Source organism: Buceros rhinoceros, unplaced genomic scaffold (assembly GCF_000710305.1).
Source record: "Buceros rhinoceros silvestris isolate BGI_N320 unplaced genomic scaffold, ASM71030v1 scaffold330, whole genome shotgun sequence".
In the NCBI taxonomy this organism is placed as follows: domain Eukaryota; kingdom Metazoa; phylum Chordata; class Aves; order Bucerotiformes; family Bucerotidae; genus Buceros; species Buceros rhinoceros.
In genome coordinates, this window is record NW_010387660.1 from 35,862 (window position 1) to 55,220 (window position 19,359).

Here is a 19,359-nt window from a genome sequence, read left to right on the forward strand (position 1 = left end):
CTTTCCCTCTCCTCTCTACGTTTCAGACGCTCCTGATTTCGTTTCTCCTGTTTATCAGCCACAATCCTCTAAAAGCAAAGGAATATAGTCATTATATTACATTTCAAAATTTTTCAGATGAAGGTGCTATAAAAATTATCTAGACAGTTAATACTCAGTTCTTTCCCTCATGTATATTCCCTTTCCCTCGTGTATATTATTCCCTCTCTCTTCCTCAGTATATATATTTCTTTTCTTCTCCAAGAAACAGAAGTTATTGCAGAAGAGCTGCAGCAAATAGATGGGTGTTACATGAAGACCTGAAATACGTAGTTATATTAAGTTTTCGACCAAAGAGAATTCAGAGCAGTAGGTCACGCCTTGAATATGAGAGTTTCCATGCCAATCCTATCGTATTTTGGACATTGGGGAAAAGTAGAAAAGAATTGTCATCAGGAAAGTTAATTGTTTTACTAACTCCTTCAGCTATGTTGCGATATAAAGAAATCCTTTGTCTTAAAAGGACTTGCTTGGGTTGATACCCAGTTTTGAGGCTACTTGTTTCTGTATTGTGAACGTGAGATATGTAATTCGAGAGAATGCTTCAGCTGACAGCCCCCAGGTTGAACTCACTACTACTGGGGACAAGGCACGCTCAGTAGAGGGCCCTCAGATGTGGAACTCACAACTGGAGATCTGGCCAAACACAAGTCTTGCCACCTTCTGGACATGATGCAAGAAATTCAACTCTTTGTAAAGACTTTCTTCTGAGATGTGGAATTGCCCCAGCAGCATCTTGATTAGATCTCTGAGGAGAGCTCTGAGGAAGGAGGGGATAGTTATTGTTTTCTTTTTTTGTTAGCGAAGTACTTAAAAAGATTACTTTATTGATGCTTTGGGAATGTGAAGTAATTATCCATGCATTTTTTCTGAATGGTGTAAATAATGAGTTATTTTGACCCTTTATGTCAAATTGTATCTATACGTCCTGGTACACTATCAGTAATTTAACTACAAGCACAATTTCTCATTCAAGTGACTCTTTGCATAATTTCATGGAAGGATGAGAGAAAGCACACATGATCTATTCTAGACTTCTAAGGTTTACAGCAACTATATTTAGGACCCTAATTGCCAATACAGTCAACAAAAAGAGTTAGGCTTTCCAAAGGGTAGGTCATGGTATTCATGCCAGACAGCTGGAATATTATGAAATATAAACCAAGATAATTTACTCAAACTCAGTAGCAGCATTTTCGGCTTTTAGAGCTTCAACTCATTTAGCTATTGTTTTCAGTGATTTCCACAGTCAAATGCTTAATTGAGCCTTGACCTCCAAAATGTGTGTAGTAAGAGCCATAAATGGCATCACTGTCCAAATCCATCCTCTTGAATACCAAAAGCCTAGAATATAATTCCAATAAGACTTTCTTCCAGCACATGATTTCTGGTCAAGATAGCGTTGTTTAGGATAATATTCCAACTGGATTTGAAATCTAAGCTATAGAGAACATGCAACCTCCCATAACAATTATTTTAATAGCTAGCCTGATTTCAAAACATACATCACCTTGTATTCTGACTAGCTACAGCCTTCAGTTGTTCGAACTTGTTTATTTAATCTATTGTCAGTTAAGCTTAAAAGCCTTCAAAATTACTTGAAAAAAGAAATCTTTAGTTGTTGTTACCTATAGAATGAAATTCACCTCCTAATATTTGTCTGGATAAAATAAACAAATTGAGTTTTAGTTTTTCACCATGCAGCAGGCTGCTTGAGCTCCAGGCATTTCTGTAGATCTTTTTTGAAAACTTTGCCATGTTTAATCATCCTCCTTTATGTACTGGTACCGAAAATGAGGATTTCAACACCAGTCCTATTAATATTTTATCCCAATTAAATAAAGTATTAGGCCCACTACATATTCTTGTATTTTCAAGCGTCTCATTATTACTTTTAGCCAATCAATTGGCTAAAAATAAAGATCATTTGGCTACCTCCTATGACTGGTAAATATATTTCAACATCTCTATTATTCAAACTACAGTTCTCCATTTTACAAGCGGAACTGCACTCTTTGTTCCCAAGACGTGTTTTAATACACCTCGATGCATAAGAGGTCATCTTATCAAATTATCCAGAGAAGATGCTAGATTAGAATGTTTAGTGCTTTGTGGACTAATGAAAGCCCAGATTTTCAAGTACTATGAAGAAATTCACATGTCCAGAAACATTCCATTGAGGTTGCTTGGCAAACAATTAACTAGGAGCACATGCATATACACACACGAAAATGTAAGAATGACTCACCCTGAGTTCCTCAAGCTTCTCTCTTATTTCAATAAATCCTAAATGTAGTTTTCCTCCAAAATGATCAGCAAGTCGTCGGTCATTGTCATGAAGACCAAGATAAGCCGAACACACTTCACAAACCCGCAACTTCTGCTGCTGGAAGCTGGAGGCAGGCATAGAATTCCTGTATACTTCCTAGAAAAAAAATTTGCTAACTGTTTCTCAGTGCACAAAATACAGAGATAACACTTTACCAAAAATACACTACAGATTGAAAACTGAATTCAATTTACACCAGCACACTCTTCAGTTAATTCACACTGTTCATAAAGCAACTGTTTATCATTAAAGTTCAATGCAGGATCCTTACTCTGAAGGTTGGAGATATTTAAAAGCAGGACATCAGCAACTGCTTTTGCAAATTAAATGATGTGAGGTGATTATCACCTTTACTTAAGATCATACTAATTAGAAGGATGAACAACTTTTTCCTATGCATCAATGAGTATGTGTTAACATAGTGAAAACATTGCACCAACTTAAATTCTGAATCCAGTTTAAAAGAGTAGTAGTTTCCTGAGAAATCTGTCTGCATTTTAGACACTAAACAAGTTAGCCAAGCAAAATTTATCTACAGATAGTCAGATGACAGACAAGCCAGCAACTCCTCTGGTACCATTGAAACAACTGCATATGTTTGTTTCCGTAAATTTAAGTATCTTGGTGAAATACACTATGGAAAAGCTCTTGATGAGTTCTGCTACCCGAACATTACACAAGGACCATTTTTTACTTGCCTGACACACAAGCCATTAACTAATCATCTTTCAGTGAAGACAATCATTTGCTTCTCTGAAGCTTTCAGGTATGAGCCACATCAAAACACCCCGGGGTGCAACAGAGCGGCCACAAGAGCCATGAGACCAAGTGAGATAAATCAGTCCAACACACACCCACACACACACACAATTGTAGTGTCCACAGATACAACTGGCAAATTCAGCTAAACTAAAATACATCATCCGTGGAGGTGAGTATGATTTTAATAGTATAAGAGTGTATTTAAAGCTAGAAACTTCAACTGTTCAGGATGACACAAAGCAAAATTTTGCAGTTTCAAATGAAGCAATTAGTTAAGGAAGTGACAGCACATAAGACATCTTGCAAAGATGCCAACCAATTTAGTATTGGACCCTGCCCTCTCCACTCCCCAAGCCTTACACAATCGACTTACTTCTGCTTCTCTCTTCTTTACTCGAGCCTTCTCCACTTCATCCATTACTTTTTGAGATTCTTCCACGTTCCCATCAGCTCCAAGCTGCTCTACTTTTGCCAACAGTTTCCCAATTTCTTCATTCAATTCATGAACTCTTTCAGCCTTGAAAGACAAGGAAAGGCTTAACACAGAGAATGCTTTTAAATTACGGAAAACAATCTGAACTGCTACTGAGTTGTTATATGCCAAATGGGTAGGATAGAATTAAAAGAAGCATGCAGAGAACTTCTCCAGCTAAAAGTGAAACAGAAGTTGCATCATGTAAAAACACACAGAGAAAGGGTACATTACCAAGTTTTATGTACCAACTTCAGAGCAGGACTTTATGCAGAAACTTCAAGTAATTCATAATGTTGTCTATACTACACAGTCCTGCAAAATCATTATTTGTACAACCATTCCTTCTAGCACGTGCATATATATGCAGAAGGTACAGTAATAGTCTTTTTCCAGTCAGAAGATCTAGAGAAAACCATGTCAAATTTTGTTTACTTTACAGATGAAGTTTTGATCAAAAAGTGTAAGAATGACTAACATTTGTATGGCATGGTGTAGGGGTAAATCATATGTCGCAAATATTCAGGGCAGACGATGCAACAACAGTTTATGTGTACACAAGGCCTTTATTAAGATACAACTGCAGCAGACTGCTGCAGCCCCTACACACTACAAATTCTAAGTGCTAACTGCGCAGCTTCTTCCTTATCACATCTATTTATAGTTTCTAAGTTATCTTACGTACTATGGCTGGATTGGTTTCAAGTTCACTGTCCTGCCCAGAGATGAGCTGGCTTTCCAATCACCCATTGACACAACTTCTCTGTCTCCTCCTAAATAACACACCTCCTGCTGCTGACTGACAGCAGGCTTACAGGGCTGCTTCCCAGACCGGCCGGGGGGTCACGCCCACAGCATGATATCACAGAGAGTCAAGTTTCTCAAGCCCAAAAGTATCAGGTCTCTTCCCTGTGTTCTCCTCTCTGTGCTTTAAATGCAGTTTTGGGAAGGATAGCAAAAACATCCTATGTTTTCCCTTCCTCAGCATGAATTCTCTGATTGGATAGCTTGCCAAAGCCTCAAGTTGGCTCCTCAATAAAAAAGACCTTCAAAGAGATTTCAGTAACAAGTTTTGCACGCTTACTTTAGCTGCAACTTCAGCACTGATCTCTTCTTGGGTTTCTGCTAGTCTTTTCTTAGCCACTTCTGTTCTCCTGTCACAGTCTGCAATAAATGACTGCAGGTGGTCCATTGCCTAAAACAGCAATAAAGAACACCGATCAACGCTGTCAAGAACATGAATACTTCATTAGCTGTAACACCTTCCAGGTTTATTAAGATTTAACTCAGCAAAACAGTAATCTAGCAGTTTACGGTGACTAATCACATATATGAACATGCAACATTTACAAAACCATAGTCTACATGTTGTCATAGTTGCAAGAATTCGCAGAAATTTGGCAGTGAATCTGTCTTCCATCTTCTCTAAGTGAGCATTTCTAAGTTGCATTAAAATTCTTCAAAGGATATTCAGGCTGACCTCACCCAGCCAATATATGCAGTATTTTAACTTTTTTCACTAGAGTTTTATGCTATTAAGCATATTAACACAATCCCTCCAAAGAGCAATAAACCCCAACCCTTTTTGTTCTTGTGAAGACTAACTTCCCAGGAGGGAGTTCAAAACTGTATTATCAAACTACAGTGTACTGAGACATCGCACGTGATTTGTCATTCCCAACGCAGAGTTACTTTCTTCAATAAGTACAGGATTTAAGACTCTCTTCAAAGCATACACAGCCTTAACATCTGCTTGGTAACACTAAGAGACCATCCAGCTTTATGACTGATTGTTCTGTGGAAGACTGTTAACAGTTCTACATAGTGATGAATACCAATACAAACTAAACACTTGTGTATCTTCATGAAGAGGCATGTATTTTTTTATGTAACTGTGTCAAGGACTTCTACAAAATTACTTTTCAAATCTTTTCTTTCTGCATGTATTAAAACTTAACTTTTGTGGCTCAGTTTATCCACCTAGATACACAAATTGCGCTTTCTCTCCACCATTAAGACAAAATACATACATCAAGCTCAAAGAAGAAATCTTGATCTTTGGATGCTATTTCATAGTCTGCCCTCAATGCCAGGTCATGCACCTTCAGACATTCTCCAAGGTCCATTCTCTGAAAAGAGACAGAAGGCAAGTGGTGTAACTCTTCAGAAGTCTTACAAGGAACAAATTTAGCATGATTTTCTTTAACAGTCAAATATTCTGAAGCAAATCATCTCCCCTGTAGGAACGAAAGGACAGTTTAATAAAACTATACAACAATACCACCCTTTCAATAAACACACGTGAATCGGGAAATAATAAAAACAGACAGAATGAACAGCTTATCCCAATGGCCGTTTGCATTACAAAACATGATTAATATCTTGCAAAAATCTTGTATTACTGAAAGTTAAAAAAATTACTGAAGTGGGATACCGTGTTAAAACAGCTAATTAAAACAGCTTAGGAGAACCAAGCTCCCTGCAAGTAACTGGCAATGAAGTGGTTCAATCCTTGATATGAACTGCATGCACACTATGATGTGTGTTCCAGTTATATTCATCACCTGCAATAAGTACAACCACAGCACTACTGTAAGTGCTGCTTAAAAACCACTCTTGAAGCACTTCAAGTAAGATAGCCAAAAATCAAACCCCAGCAAAACATTCTGCAGATGAATGAAGGCGAGGTGAACGTTAAACTATGTTTAAGTAGCAGGGAAGAAAAAGTATAGATATTTTACTTGTAAACTAAAGCTGTTCATGCCTTTTTCCTGCCTTTCCTAGAACTTAAAGCAAGCTGCATCACTACTCTTGCACACAATGCCGTTGAGAAGAGTGCTCAGAATCCTACTGGGTAACAAACACTGTTTAAAAATTGAAATTTGCATACCACACAACACAAGGAATTCTAATTCAATCTGTTTCCTGAAAGTTTGTTTTGTAATCAAGACAGCAATGTGCATATGACATAAACCCACCCCAAACGAAACAACTACAACAGAGCCCAAAACAACATCATCAACAACAAAACCTCAAAACACCCCCCCCCATAATCCCCACAATTTGTAATAGAAACAAAATTAAACAAAACCAAGGTATCCTCTCTGCAAAAGCAGGCGCTGATGTAAAAATCATCCCCACAATTTGTAATAGAAACAAAATTAAACAAAACCAAGGTATCCTCTCTGCAAAAGCAGGCGCTGATGTAAAAATCACTTAAAGTGATTACTATTTGCATCACTTAACCAGTAGTTTTGATTATGTCTGCTTTTGGCACTGTTTACTTAAAAAATAATCCTTTATGGAAGTTGATCTCTGATGGAAAAAGCTGTTACTGCTTTACAGTAACAGTTTTAGAACCAAAACTTAAGGTAATTTAATAACCTGTGTTGTGAGTTTTTTAACTAAAAGAGGAGTGTTAACTCAAACCGCTGCAGTTGCTTTTTTTTTTTAAAAATAAACAAAATACTTGCATTTCAGTAGCAATTCAAGCCTCACAACTACAATATAAAAAACAAGCATCAATTGTTTTTAACTTCTCAAATAATCAGTTAGACGTTCCAACAAATACCTTGAAGTAGTTTTTTGGTTTATTTCAAATATTAGAGACAGAAAAAAAAACACTGCTCAAACAGAATTTTGAACTTGAAAGTTGTTGACAAACTGTGGTTATTTAAATACCCTTCGGTCACCATAAATCTGTTTTCCGGAAAACATTTGATTGCAATAGAGAACATCTGATTGCAATGCTAAGAAAAAGATTAGCTTTTCCTTTCGCAGCTACACAGGACCTCAGCAATTTTGTTAACTGATGCAAATCCACAAAGGCCTTAAAGCTGAGCAATGTATCACACACGCCTATTTCCAAGTCATTAGATGCTGACATTATTTAAACTGCAGCTTTCTGTCAGGAAAAGTTCTTCAGTACTAGGAAAGCAATATGAAAGAACATTTTAAAATTATCTCAAAGCTAGACACTTAAAAATCCTCCTGTAATTGTGAATTGTCTTTATGCTGATTCATCATTGTACTGATAAAGTGTTTAAGGTTAAACTGTAAAAATCAAGGCCGATCCTGGTTTAAGTGAAGCATTCCAGTTCTAAATGCATAGACGAGGCTAGTGTCTTTAATAGATCTGAGCAGTATGACAAAAGCTGAAACACATCCATCATAGCATCAGAAAAATGCTATTTTAATATGCAGTCTACATATACTCTCAATAAATGCATGAAATAAATGTCCATTACACTCTTGAAAAACAGAGTTCACATGACATCATACATTTTCTGGTTTTTTCTTCTTACTGAGAATTGTGAATCCATAGTCTGAAAGGATAGTAATTACTCTCAGCCAGCATCATTATTGAAAAAAATTTCTGTCCTCCCTTTATCACGGTGCCACGCCATGCTGGTACACCTGCCTGTGAGAATTGTGAATCCATAGTCTGAAAGGATAGTAATTACTCTCAGCCAGCATCATTATTGAAAAAAATTTCTGTCCTCCCTCTATCACGGTGCCACGCCATGCTGGTACACCTGCCTGTGCAGTTCAACACAATCTGGGTACTACAAAGGTAAAACACATCTTGGCAAAACAGAGGTAATTTTCCAGCAGTGTACCTTTGTCCAACTTGCCAGGCAGCCACACATACAGATGTGATGACAATATCTAAGAGGCAACGAAGTAGTGGACTTAAGCAGCTAGGACTCTTACAGTATCAAGATGTCACTTCACACACTCTTGAATAACTTTAGTGATATTAGCAGCAATTTTGGAGGTGAGAGAGGTGTTACAGAGGATTTATTTTTGATAGATGTCTCAGCCAGAAGACAGGAAATTTTGGTTCCCCATCCCCTCTTTGATCAAACAAATGCAGCCTTATAAATACATGGTATAACAGTCAAGGAGCAAGAGCAAGCAGGTACAAGAGAAAATGATTCTTCTTCATTAGCTTTGCTGCTAAAATATTCTATTGTTGTTGGAATTGCTCCTTAACATAGCCTGTACTGGTTTTGGCTAATCCTTTGGAAGCATCTTCACAGAAATATTACTACTAAATGTCTTTCTTAAAAGTTCTGTGTAGAGAGACATAAAAAAAATTTTAAACTCTTAAACCACTTTCCGTATTATACACAAAATCAAGCTAAAAAGCACTTCTGCTGCTTTAAGTTATGCAACATTGGGCAAAGACAATTCATTTCGGGGATGATTTGTTACTGTCAAAAGTCTATGCTGGATCAGGATTGCTGAGGACCTCCACAAGCACAGAGCAGCTCATACTGTAATTCAGCCCTTAAGGCTAGCTGCAAAGTAGATGGACAGTGGATGGAAATGGACAGAAGATACAGTAAGACATATTATTTTCATCTTCCACATGTCCACCTTGGGATTTGATGCCAAGTCATGTCCGCTCACAGCGGCAAAGAGAAAGCATGGTAGTCAGCCACTTAAAGATCAATCACATTTGAAACAGTAGATGGCTATGAGGGAGACTAACGTTTGTATGTTGAGCTCCTAATGAAGGCTTAAAAAGAATCCTTATCAACTCTTTTTGACTGTTGATACACTGACTTTCAGACAGACTTATAGTACTCAAAATGATTTACAGACAAGTCCTGATGAGTAAAGCAAATGAAGACAGGTGAGAACAGGCTTCATGTCTCACGCTAGAACATAACTGAAGTTTATTTGAGTATGTGAAGCCATGCTTTGGGGCTTTTTGCAGTCACTGTACTTTTCCTGAAGATTAAAACCAATAAAAAACCCTAAATATTTGGAGAATCTTTCTTACAAGTGAAAGCTATTGCTGAAGATCAGTCTAGAAAATAGTCTAGGCAACCACATAACAAAGCAGGATATCAAGAGCCCTTTTACTATTGATGAGCTCCGAAGAATCTAGTTTCTTCTACTAACAACTTGCTAACCATCTTCTGTAACACTTTTTATCTCTCAGTGTTAGATGGGCAATTAATGCTACTTGATAACCCAGAGCTGCAACTGATCTTTCACTCCAAACAACCTTGTATTGAAATGATTTAGTAATAATTTTTGTCATCCCAGCCACAAAATGGACAGAATGGTATTAATACAGAAATATGGATTACATAAATTTACTTTAACAGAGATGCACAGCTCTATTTCCATCAAATCAGGTACAAAAAGAGAATCACATGGGTTAAGTATAAATAGACAAGGAATAGCTGGCCAAGGACTTAGACAATACGGAATCTGAAGTGTTTATCTGCAAAGTAAGGGAGCACTTAGTAGCTGACACTTATAACCAAATCGGAGACTAAACTCAGCATGAAATTAAGAAGGCTTTCTTTTCAGATCTTGAGTACCTGCAGCAAAATTCCCATTTTGGCACTTTTATAACTAAACCACATTCCTTTGACATCAGAGGTTAGATTAGTGAATGTACTCTATCTGGAGTGCTCTTTTCTGGAGCACAGAAAAGCCGAAGCTACTTAAAACACAGAGGGCTGATGTTGAGCCAAGTGTGACATAGTAGAACACACTATCAGTGCTTCTAAAAACAGCAAGCATCTTTGATAGGTTTTGAAAGAAGACACTCTGGGCAGTGTTTATGTAGAGAATTCTTTGTAGCTGTATAGATACCCATACCAAAGCAGTTCACATTCTGCAAGAGAAGGACTGTTTGTTTGTTCGCTTAGGGAGATCTGAGACTGAACAATTTTTTATTGGAAGAACCAGATCTCTCCCTTAATCAAGCTGCCAAGGCAGATACTGAGGTTTGTATGAGAAAACCTTTGCTACCAACAGAAATAAGCTACAGATATACTCTTTGCTGAGACATTCCCTGTTATGGAAGTCACTTTTCATCCATATTAACAATTTTGTTCTGACAGACTTCTGGACTTGTGATAAAGCCCATCCTTTCTTATAGGCAACACATGTTCAGAAGGGGAGGCTTTAGCAGGCCTGAGGAGAAGGACTTGGGGATGTTGGTCAAGGAGAAGCTCAACATGATCCAGCATTGTGCACCTGCAGTCAACTGGGCTGCATCAAGTGTGACAAGCAGATCAAGGGAGGTGATTCTCCCCCTCCACTCTGCCCTTGTGAGACCCTCACCTGGAGTACTGTGTTCAGCTCTAAGGACCCCAACACAGACTTGTTGGAGCAAGTCCAGAGGAGGGCCACAAAGACAATCAAAGGGCTCAGACATCTCCCCTTTAAAGAAAGCTGAGGTTGTTCAGCTTGGAAAATTCTGAGAAGACCTTATAGCATTCTTCCAGTACCAAAAAAGGGCCTACAGGAGAGGGACTTTTCACAATGGTATGTAGTGATAGGACAAGGTTGGTAACGGCTTTAAACTAAGAGGATAGACTTAGATTAGATAGAGGGAAGAAATTCTTCACTGTGAGGTCAGTGACATGCTGGAACAGGTTGCCCAGAGAAGTTGTGGATGTCCCCTCCATGAAAATGTTCAAAGCCAGCCTGGATGGAGCTTTGAGCAACCTAATCTAGTGAAAGGTATCCCTGCACATGGCAGGGGTTTGTAACTAGATGATCTTTATGGTCTCTGGCAACCCAAACTGTTCTGGGATATAATAATGTGTGATTTATATCCTCTGACTCCACTAATGGGGCTAACTTTAGTAGGACTTCACTAGCAGGAAACAAATACTGAGCTAAAAAGAGGTAGACATTAAGTTAAAGTCCTTAGCAACCACTGAAAATTCCAGGTGTCTTTGGAAGTATAATACTTTAAAGACATTTCTAACTATAATCACACTTTTGAAGACTTCAAGTCCTTGGAATACACCTCCACTGAAAGACAAAGCTAGCAGCAGTCTTTCTTGTTTTTAAATGAGATATTTGAGTTTTTACATGGTATTTGGTCTTATAGCATGACTGTATAATATATTAACATTGAAGATAGATAACCATACAGAGTAACAAAAAACTACTTCACCTAGATAAATTAAACTCATTAAAATGGAACATGGTACAATCAGCTCACTCTCCTGGCACCGGTCAAAGAAATTACAAATGTGTTTCAAGAGACTGAAATGATCACTTGCTGAGACATCAGAGCACTTCACAATTCATCACCACTGGCCTGAAGGCTACAGATTGAGGTACCTTATGCAAACCTAATTTAATTTGATTTTGCAAAGCTAAAGTAGTTCACATGATCAAGTCAGTCCTGAAACAAAAAACTGATAGCCTCCGGCAGAATGCCTACTTTTTTAGCTACAGCAAATAATCACACTGGCACACCTAAGTTTTCAGCATGGAAATAGTTCCACTGAACCAATGGGACTACTGGCAAACAAATCAGCTCCAGATTAAAACACCTATTTGCAAATCTGTGAACTCTCCAAACTTCTCCACAGTGAAAAGAAGTCTAGAGAGTACAGTCAGGGAAGCTGAATGGACTCAGCCCACCTTGAGATGGATACCCAGTGGCAGGCAAAGCGAATCTTTCTCTAGGCTCTGCTGACTGGATCCCTTCTGACTCCAGCGCAAGCTTCAACACCTAGCTCCTCAGCTGAAACCTAAATTTAGATGTCTCAACCTGGAGCTGAATTCAACCCCTAATAAGATTAAAGTTAATCATGTATTAAAGCATATTGCTAAACCAAGGTCTCAATCAATATTGTTTTAGTCAGCAAGACTCCTGAAGAGCTGAGTGCAATAAATTCAAGAGCACTTAAAGGTATGCTTAACTGCAGGACTGAGCTGACAGAGCACACTTTGAGATCTGTATGAATAAAATGCAAGAAGCACGGTTCCTCAACAAATACACATAAATACAAACACAAAGGTAATCCACTGACCAGAAAGAAGTTTCTCAATCATGGTTTGCAAGACAACAAACAATAGTTGTGATTTTTTTTTTAACAGGGAAGCACAACCAAGCTAATAAAAAAGCCAGATTGCTGCAGAAGTGTTGAACTGCTTGGGCTCTTCAAAGACAGCTAGTGGGTTACTATAAATATTTAGGACACTAGTACTTTTAACCTTACTAAAGGTTATTTGCTTTAAATCTTCTCACCCTGTCATTTTCATTAGTAAACAGCTATTCATTCAGAAACATAGAGAAAACACATTATGTAAAAACCATCGAAGTCAGCACAGAGCTTAAATCCAAAAAACGTTGCTTAGTAAGTTTGTACCATTACAGTGGAGTCATCTGACTCCTACCTATGTACCTTCAGTCCTAGTCTCTTAATCTAGATAATTCTAAACAAACATTCGTACTGTTAATGAAAAATATCTCAAGAACCATGGTTTGGAAAAAAAACCAAACCGACCTCAACCCCAAAACCCCACAAGCCTGATCATCAGCAAGTACTAAGGGGATAAGAAAACCCCACAATCTAAAGAGTGTTAACCTTTAAATAATAGTAATAAAACATTAATAAAAGTTACTAACTGTGAGGTACATTATTCAATTCAGTGTCTCAGTAGCCAGGGTTTACAAAGTCTTATTAATCGCTCATTATAAAATTCTCATCTAGAATGAATGATCAATCTCTTAAACCAGTGACTTATGCATGTGAACCATTGCCCAAGTGATCATTATGAAAAAGCAGAGCACCAAAGCATGAAAAAAAGTCAGTTAAAAATAAAAGGAGCTTTTGTGAGAGGCATTGGCAGAATCAGGTTCTGAACACTGTTCTACAACCTTGAATATAACATCTCTTCTGTGATCTTACCAATTAGCTTACTATGTGCCTCACACAAACTTCAAAACACATTTCAAATAAAAAAAAGATCACAGAGCTAATAGATTTGGAATTAGAATTTAATAAACTGAAAGAGTACACTACATTTTATCTTTGTTTACATTTTTGCTGTTGGAACTCACTATTCTATGTATGCCTTCCATGCAGCCCATTATTCCCATTGCCCTTAGAAACAGACCACAAAAAATCCAAACCCGTGCTCTGTTTCTCCCCTCAAAGAGACAGAAAATCATCTCCTGCAGGCACTGAGACACTTCTGACTGCTTGACTTGGAATTTCAGCAGAAACCTAGTAGAACAAAAACATGTCCCTAAATAGAAGTAAATGAAATAGGAATGTAACCAAAATCTCCTGATTTAAGTAGGGAACACCTGGAGCTTATTAACAGCCAACTAGACAATGCTATCCAGAAAAATGGAAAGGGAGGGTAACTGACACAGAATGAACTGTTGTGTTGGCAACAGCAGCTGGAATAAATAATTAAATTTCGAAATAAAGCTAATTCTTATCGCTTTACATTCCCAAGTAAAATATTTAGGGTCTCTTTAATGAGAACTTTATTGTTCCTTTAAATACAAACTACTCTGAGGAAACAAAACACAGAGAAGTGCAAAAGAAAACTAAAAAAATTAGGAAGCTGTGTGTTGTTGCCCATCTAGACACTGACATTTTCCTAGTAAAACTCAAAACTTTACTAATTTGTATGGATGCTTTTTTCCTGAAATGGTTCTAGTATTAACCAAAAGATAAATCTGATCAAAGATACTTAAGGAAAATACCTACTGTCGAGTCTTCTGCAGAAGCCTAGAAATAACAAAAGACTTCATACGGTATATTAAACATCAGCACACATTTCTTCTAGAAAGGAAAGAGATAATACACACCAAAATCTGGATAATAAAGTCTCCAATCTTCTAAGAGAAGTATACACACACTACTTCTACCAATACATACTGCAGCCTGGGGAACATGATTTTATCGTCAAGGGAAATCAATCCCTTTGCAGACTTTTGGATATTTTGCCATTAAGGAGCAGAACACACTAAATTAACAGAGACTACTCAAATGAATCATTTTGTTTGTCTTGCATTATCTGTGAACGTCCTCCTTGAGTGCGTTTGAAAGAGTGGATGGATTGGAATAGCATAGAAGTCTGCATTTTGCAGATGGGAACAGTAATGTGGAGGTCATAAGAATTGCACAGATTACCTTGTAACACACACGAAAAAAACCGACAATTCATGACCAGTATTTCACTGGCAATCTACTCAATGGAAAGATTTTACCTCCTAAAACGTCCCCAGAGAACTTACTCTTTCAGAAACATAAGATACTGGATTTGAATTTAAAACCAGAACAAAAAAACTCACTCAACCTTTGTTACCTACAATCAGCGATAAAGTGTTTAACCACACTACATGCTTCTTGCCCTTTTAACAACTGTGCTATTAAGAAAGAAGGTCCATTTCTTCAGACCCATCCTAGGTAAAAAGCAGGACATCACATGGATTGGATAAGGCCTGTCTGAGTCCCTTTCTACTCCTTCTACTAATATTAAATTTAACTGGATTAAACCAGTCCTTGTTTTTATGGACCCAGACTTACACCGTGGAACATATTTTGTCGTTCTATGACTAACTGCATTATGAGGACAAAAAAAAGAGAGACTGATATTCGCTGAATAAGCAGTTTAGTTTAGTACTGCAAGAGCATCAGCAAAATCCAGTATGAGACACAGAACTTTCATTGAGGACTTAAACTGAGTAAGGAGGCCCAACCTACATGCTTGGTCTGCACCGTAATAAGTATTATTGCATGATACCTAAGACTTTTTTTAGTTCTAAAGGTAAACATTTCTTACCTGCTAAAGACAGTCATTCTAGAAATCTTTGCTTATAGAAATTAGACTACACTGAAAAACTGAGAAATCGATGTTTTAACTGTATCTTCTTGTGGATTCTGACTAATGACTTTTCATGTTTGTATAACATGCTGTTACATCCCATATCTTCCCCCAACCATAAGCTATTTTGCTCATCACACAACCAAAACACTGGACAACATAACAGATTGGTGAAGAGGAACATATTCTTCTCCCTTTTCCCCCATTTTGTTTGGGCAGTAACATACAGAACAGCTAAAAAGAAAACTACATATCCACTGATACACAGAGCGTTGTTATCAATTTGTTATCACTATAAAATAAATGAAGCGAAGGTAATAAAGTATGTGCAAGATGCATTATCTTCACTGTGAATTATCTTAAGACTATGCCAGATGCACTATATTAACATCAAGACATCTGATTTTTGTGATATGACAGAACTTTGCGAAACAAAAGTAAAGTGTCTTTAGGGATAGGAAAAAAGATTTGGAAGTCACAAGACTTATGAAGAAGCTCAGTAAGCAGGCCTTTTCTATTCTGTTGCCTTTTTTATTATGACAAATGCTAAGGTTTCTAGTTCAGTTCTACTATTTATTTTGCCACCTCTTCCTTAGCAATTGCTTCTTAGCAATTACAGCTGTGCCTTCTTCTAGAGGGATTTTTAAGACCAGCAAGGGATGGCCTGTAACTACGGGTCTGTCAGTACAAGAACCAAAATTAGTAAAACAAACAAAATCAGTGTACGCATGCATGTTTGAATGCCTTTGATCAACGAGAAATGTTATGGTAATTTAAAATCACAGCTACTTGGAAAGCATATTAGAGGCCAGGTGACAGGTGAATCAGTTACCAAGTGTATGTTTTCAGTTTTCCATTTTGCAAATGAATTTCATTCTGAATGTCACTAAAGGGTCCAGTCAAGTTAGCTATTAGAAATGAATCAACACAGCGAATCAGTTATGCTTCAAATAATCCTTAAGAAAGGTTTTCCAGTACTTATTTTCCCCTCTGCCACAGGGTAAGAAAGTGTGCCAAGATGAATGAGAAAAGCTACTAATATGCAGCATTATGAATGGTAGGCACATGAGACTCTGCATATCATCACAATACATCTCTCTACAGTTAATTATTCTAATATGGTTAATATGGAACATTAGGTTAAATAATCCATGTGATGTAACAAGCCTTTCACAAAGAATAAGCTACCTTAAACAGGCATAGCAAGGGAAAGCATGGCCACGCTGACAAAGCATGTTAAAGCCCCTCGTTTGCTACTGCTTCGGCAGAGGAACCTCTACTACACAGTACACAAAAATACAAGCCAAGCAAGTTACTAATATCTCATAAAAGGAGACTTTCAAATTGCGATAGAATTTGTGAAAGTGGCACAGTAATTGGATATTGTACAGTGTCACTAGCATGTTAAATATATCCCAGCTTCTAGAAATGTAATTATTTGGACTTTCAACTGTTTTCACTAACGTACTTCTGAAGAAAGAAAAATCACCTCTCTTCCCTATACAAATATTTGTGTGGGATGTTTTCTCACTACAACAAAGTTTTAAGGAAGTAATTGAATAGTTTCTGCATAAATTATATTTCCTTTCTTTTCCCTATTAGTTGCAACTAATAGGAACTTAAAAACAATTTGTTATACGCAATAAATGTAGGTAATATATATTTCAAACTTTTACGTTACAGCAAAGAATGTAAAAATTAACTTAATCCATTAATTAGTTGTTTATAAAAGTTCCTCTGAATGACTCTTTCAGTTCCTCTGAAAGAGGACTAGATAGATACTTGCTGAAAACCATGAAATAAAAAAAGATACTACAGAGAGGAAATAATTCAATTCCTCCATTCTTATCTAAATAAAACACAAGATTTAGCTACATACAGTTCCAGAGAGCACATCATGAGGGCAGCAGTTGAGAAGGTGGCTCTTGCACACTCTGTCATCACTGAATTTGATTCGCTGGCGGGTTGTGTCACCTGCAATATAGAAACCAGCACATTCCAGGTTAGAAATCTGGGGAAGCCAGACATGTTCTGCAGGTTACATGCAAAGCTTTAACACTGCCTGTCACATAGTGAAGGTCTATGGAAACTAGAACTTAAAACACTGTATGTTTCTCTGCCAAATAACACCAAAAACACAAATATGTGTTTTAATGCTTTATAATGCTACTTAAAAATCATCTCACACTTCCCCTTCAAAAATGCAGCATGAAAAGTGCTTGAACCCAGAAAGTCAGCATTAGCTTAAAAACACTTCGCTACAACAGCATTTATTAAATGAGCTATATAACGTTCTAGTCAGATTTTGCATGAGTGATGTATTTGTATGCAACAATTAGCATATAAAAGCAGCCTCAAACAAAAAATGATACGCTTTGAGTCTTCGTTGAATCCCACCTGATACTGATTTTACGATTTTGCTCTTGGATGCAACGCACCCTCTTACTTCTGATGGGAGCAGCATGAAGAGTTGGCAGAAGAATGATTTTTAATGCTTACAAACCTGAAAAAAGTCAGTCAAACATACGGACATAGCCTATATGCAAAATTAGTTTACAGATGTTTGCATATCTCTATATCATAAGTCTTTTTTTTTTTTTTCTTTTCTACATGTTGTTTGTTGGGCCGGGAACATCTTAATTACATCTTCATCGTGGCAGGTTGTAGTTCCTGCATCAGCAGAAGCATCAACCTGCCCACACACGGAGGTCCAATTCCAAGTTTAAATAACCCCATCTTGGAGCAAGACCTAAAGTCTTCAGAACAAAGCAACCAGCTGGTATTTTGGGGATGAGGATGGGTATATGTTTTCCTTCGAGTCATAACATAATTGTCACTATTTGAGATTCGGAGGAGAGATCACTGCTATCTCTCTCTCTGTGTTAAGACACAGGCATGATAAACCACCTTAATCTCTCTCTGGATGCATCTATTTATTAATTTTTTAAAACGTAACAAACAACTTGTTAAGATCTCTAATCATTGAAAACCTACTGATGAATTACTGAAGCAAGGTGGGATGCTGGGATTAAAAAAGACATGCAATGAGTTCAGGTAGCAGCCTTTCCCATTTAATCTAATTATTTTGTTTAGATATTTTGCAGTTATTAAAGACTTTTTATGGCTTCATGACATGAATTACTGAGAATTTTGAATCTATTAATTCAAGAAGCCAAATGCATTAATGAGGTAACTATAACAGAGGGGAATAAAAAAATCAGATCTTATCAGTCAAACCTTTCTTGCTATTACATAATCAGATTTTTAAATATCAGTTCTCTGCACAGGATACTAATATGTAATATTTTTGGATGGACCAAGCTTCAGATTATTAAGCAGTTTCTAAAACCACCATGCGCTTAATTTGCCTGCAGGATACAATGGTTAAAACCTGTAATCCACAGGCTAAAGTAAAGATGCTTCGAAGCAGTTCAACAATAGGTTTTCTAGAGGGCGAGTGACCTTGCTGCTTAGTTATACTTACACTACTAAAAATTTAGAGCAATCCCTTTATAATCATGCCTGCTACTGCAGTAAAGAGTTTTGCTTTTTTTTTTTCTTTTTTAGGAGGTGGATCCATTTTTTTTTAAACACGTAATTGGTTTGTTCCACATTCATTAACACATCTGAAAAGTTATTGATAACTCACGGCTCGGCGAATGCGGGGCCTTTCTGACACTCCCTTGCAGATTGATGTAGGCAGGCAAAGATACATTGAACCTTTATAAATAAAACAAGGGGCCAGATTGTTCAGTTTGTATAGAATAATAGACTCTGCCAGCAATTTCAACACAGCATCTAGAAACACATGTTGACTGTAAAGATTCTTCTATATAAAGACACATGAACAAAATTAAGTATTTTAAAAAATACTAATAGCCTAGTAGCACTAACCTATCAGGAGTCAAGGAGTTATCAAGACCAGAAAATTGCTGAAAGACTCATGGTTCCTTAGGTAACGTTTGTAGGTAGCATTTTGACAGACATTACCTCAACATCTAGAGGTAGCTTTTTTCACACCTCTACTTCAACTAGGAACTGACACAAGAGCTGCAATACAGTCTTTTTTCATCTAAGTGGCTAGCATGATAATCACATTTACCAAACTGAGATAAGACAACATGGGGGGGGGGGGGGG

The 19,359-nt window shown here is 37.2% G+C and overlaps 1 protein-coding gene across 1 annotated transcript in view; it reads right to left on the reverse strand.

Moving 5' to 3' along the window:
* LOC104491755 (putative RNA-binding protein Luc7-like 2) overlaps positions 1 to 18,922 on the reverse strand; it is a 28,119-nt gene extending 9,197 nt beyond the window's left edge. The window contains exons 1-7 of the mRNA XM_010134589.1: positions 18,871 to 18,922; positions 17,101 to 17,195; positions 5,633 to 5,731; positions 4,687 to 4,797; positions 3,504 to 3,647; positions 2,288 to 2,464; positions 5 to 68 (exon numbers count right to left, since the gene is read on the reverse strand). Coding sequence (XP_010132891.1) covers positions 5 to 68; positions 2,288 to 2,464; positions 3,504 to 3,647; positions 4,687 to 4,797; positions 5,633 to 5,728 — 592 coding nt within the window. The 5' untranslated portion in view covers positions 5,729 to 5,731; positions 17,101 to 17,195; positions 18,871 to 18,922. The remainder of the gene's footprint in view (positions 1 to 4; positions 69 to 2,287; positions 2,465 to 3,503; positions 3,648 to 4,686; positions 4,798 to 5,632; positions 5,732 to 17,100; positions 17,196 to 18,870) is intronic.
* Between the last annotated feature and the right edge of the window lie 437 nt (positions 18,923 to 19,359).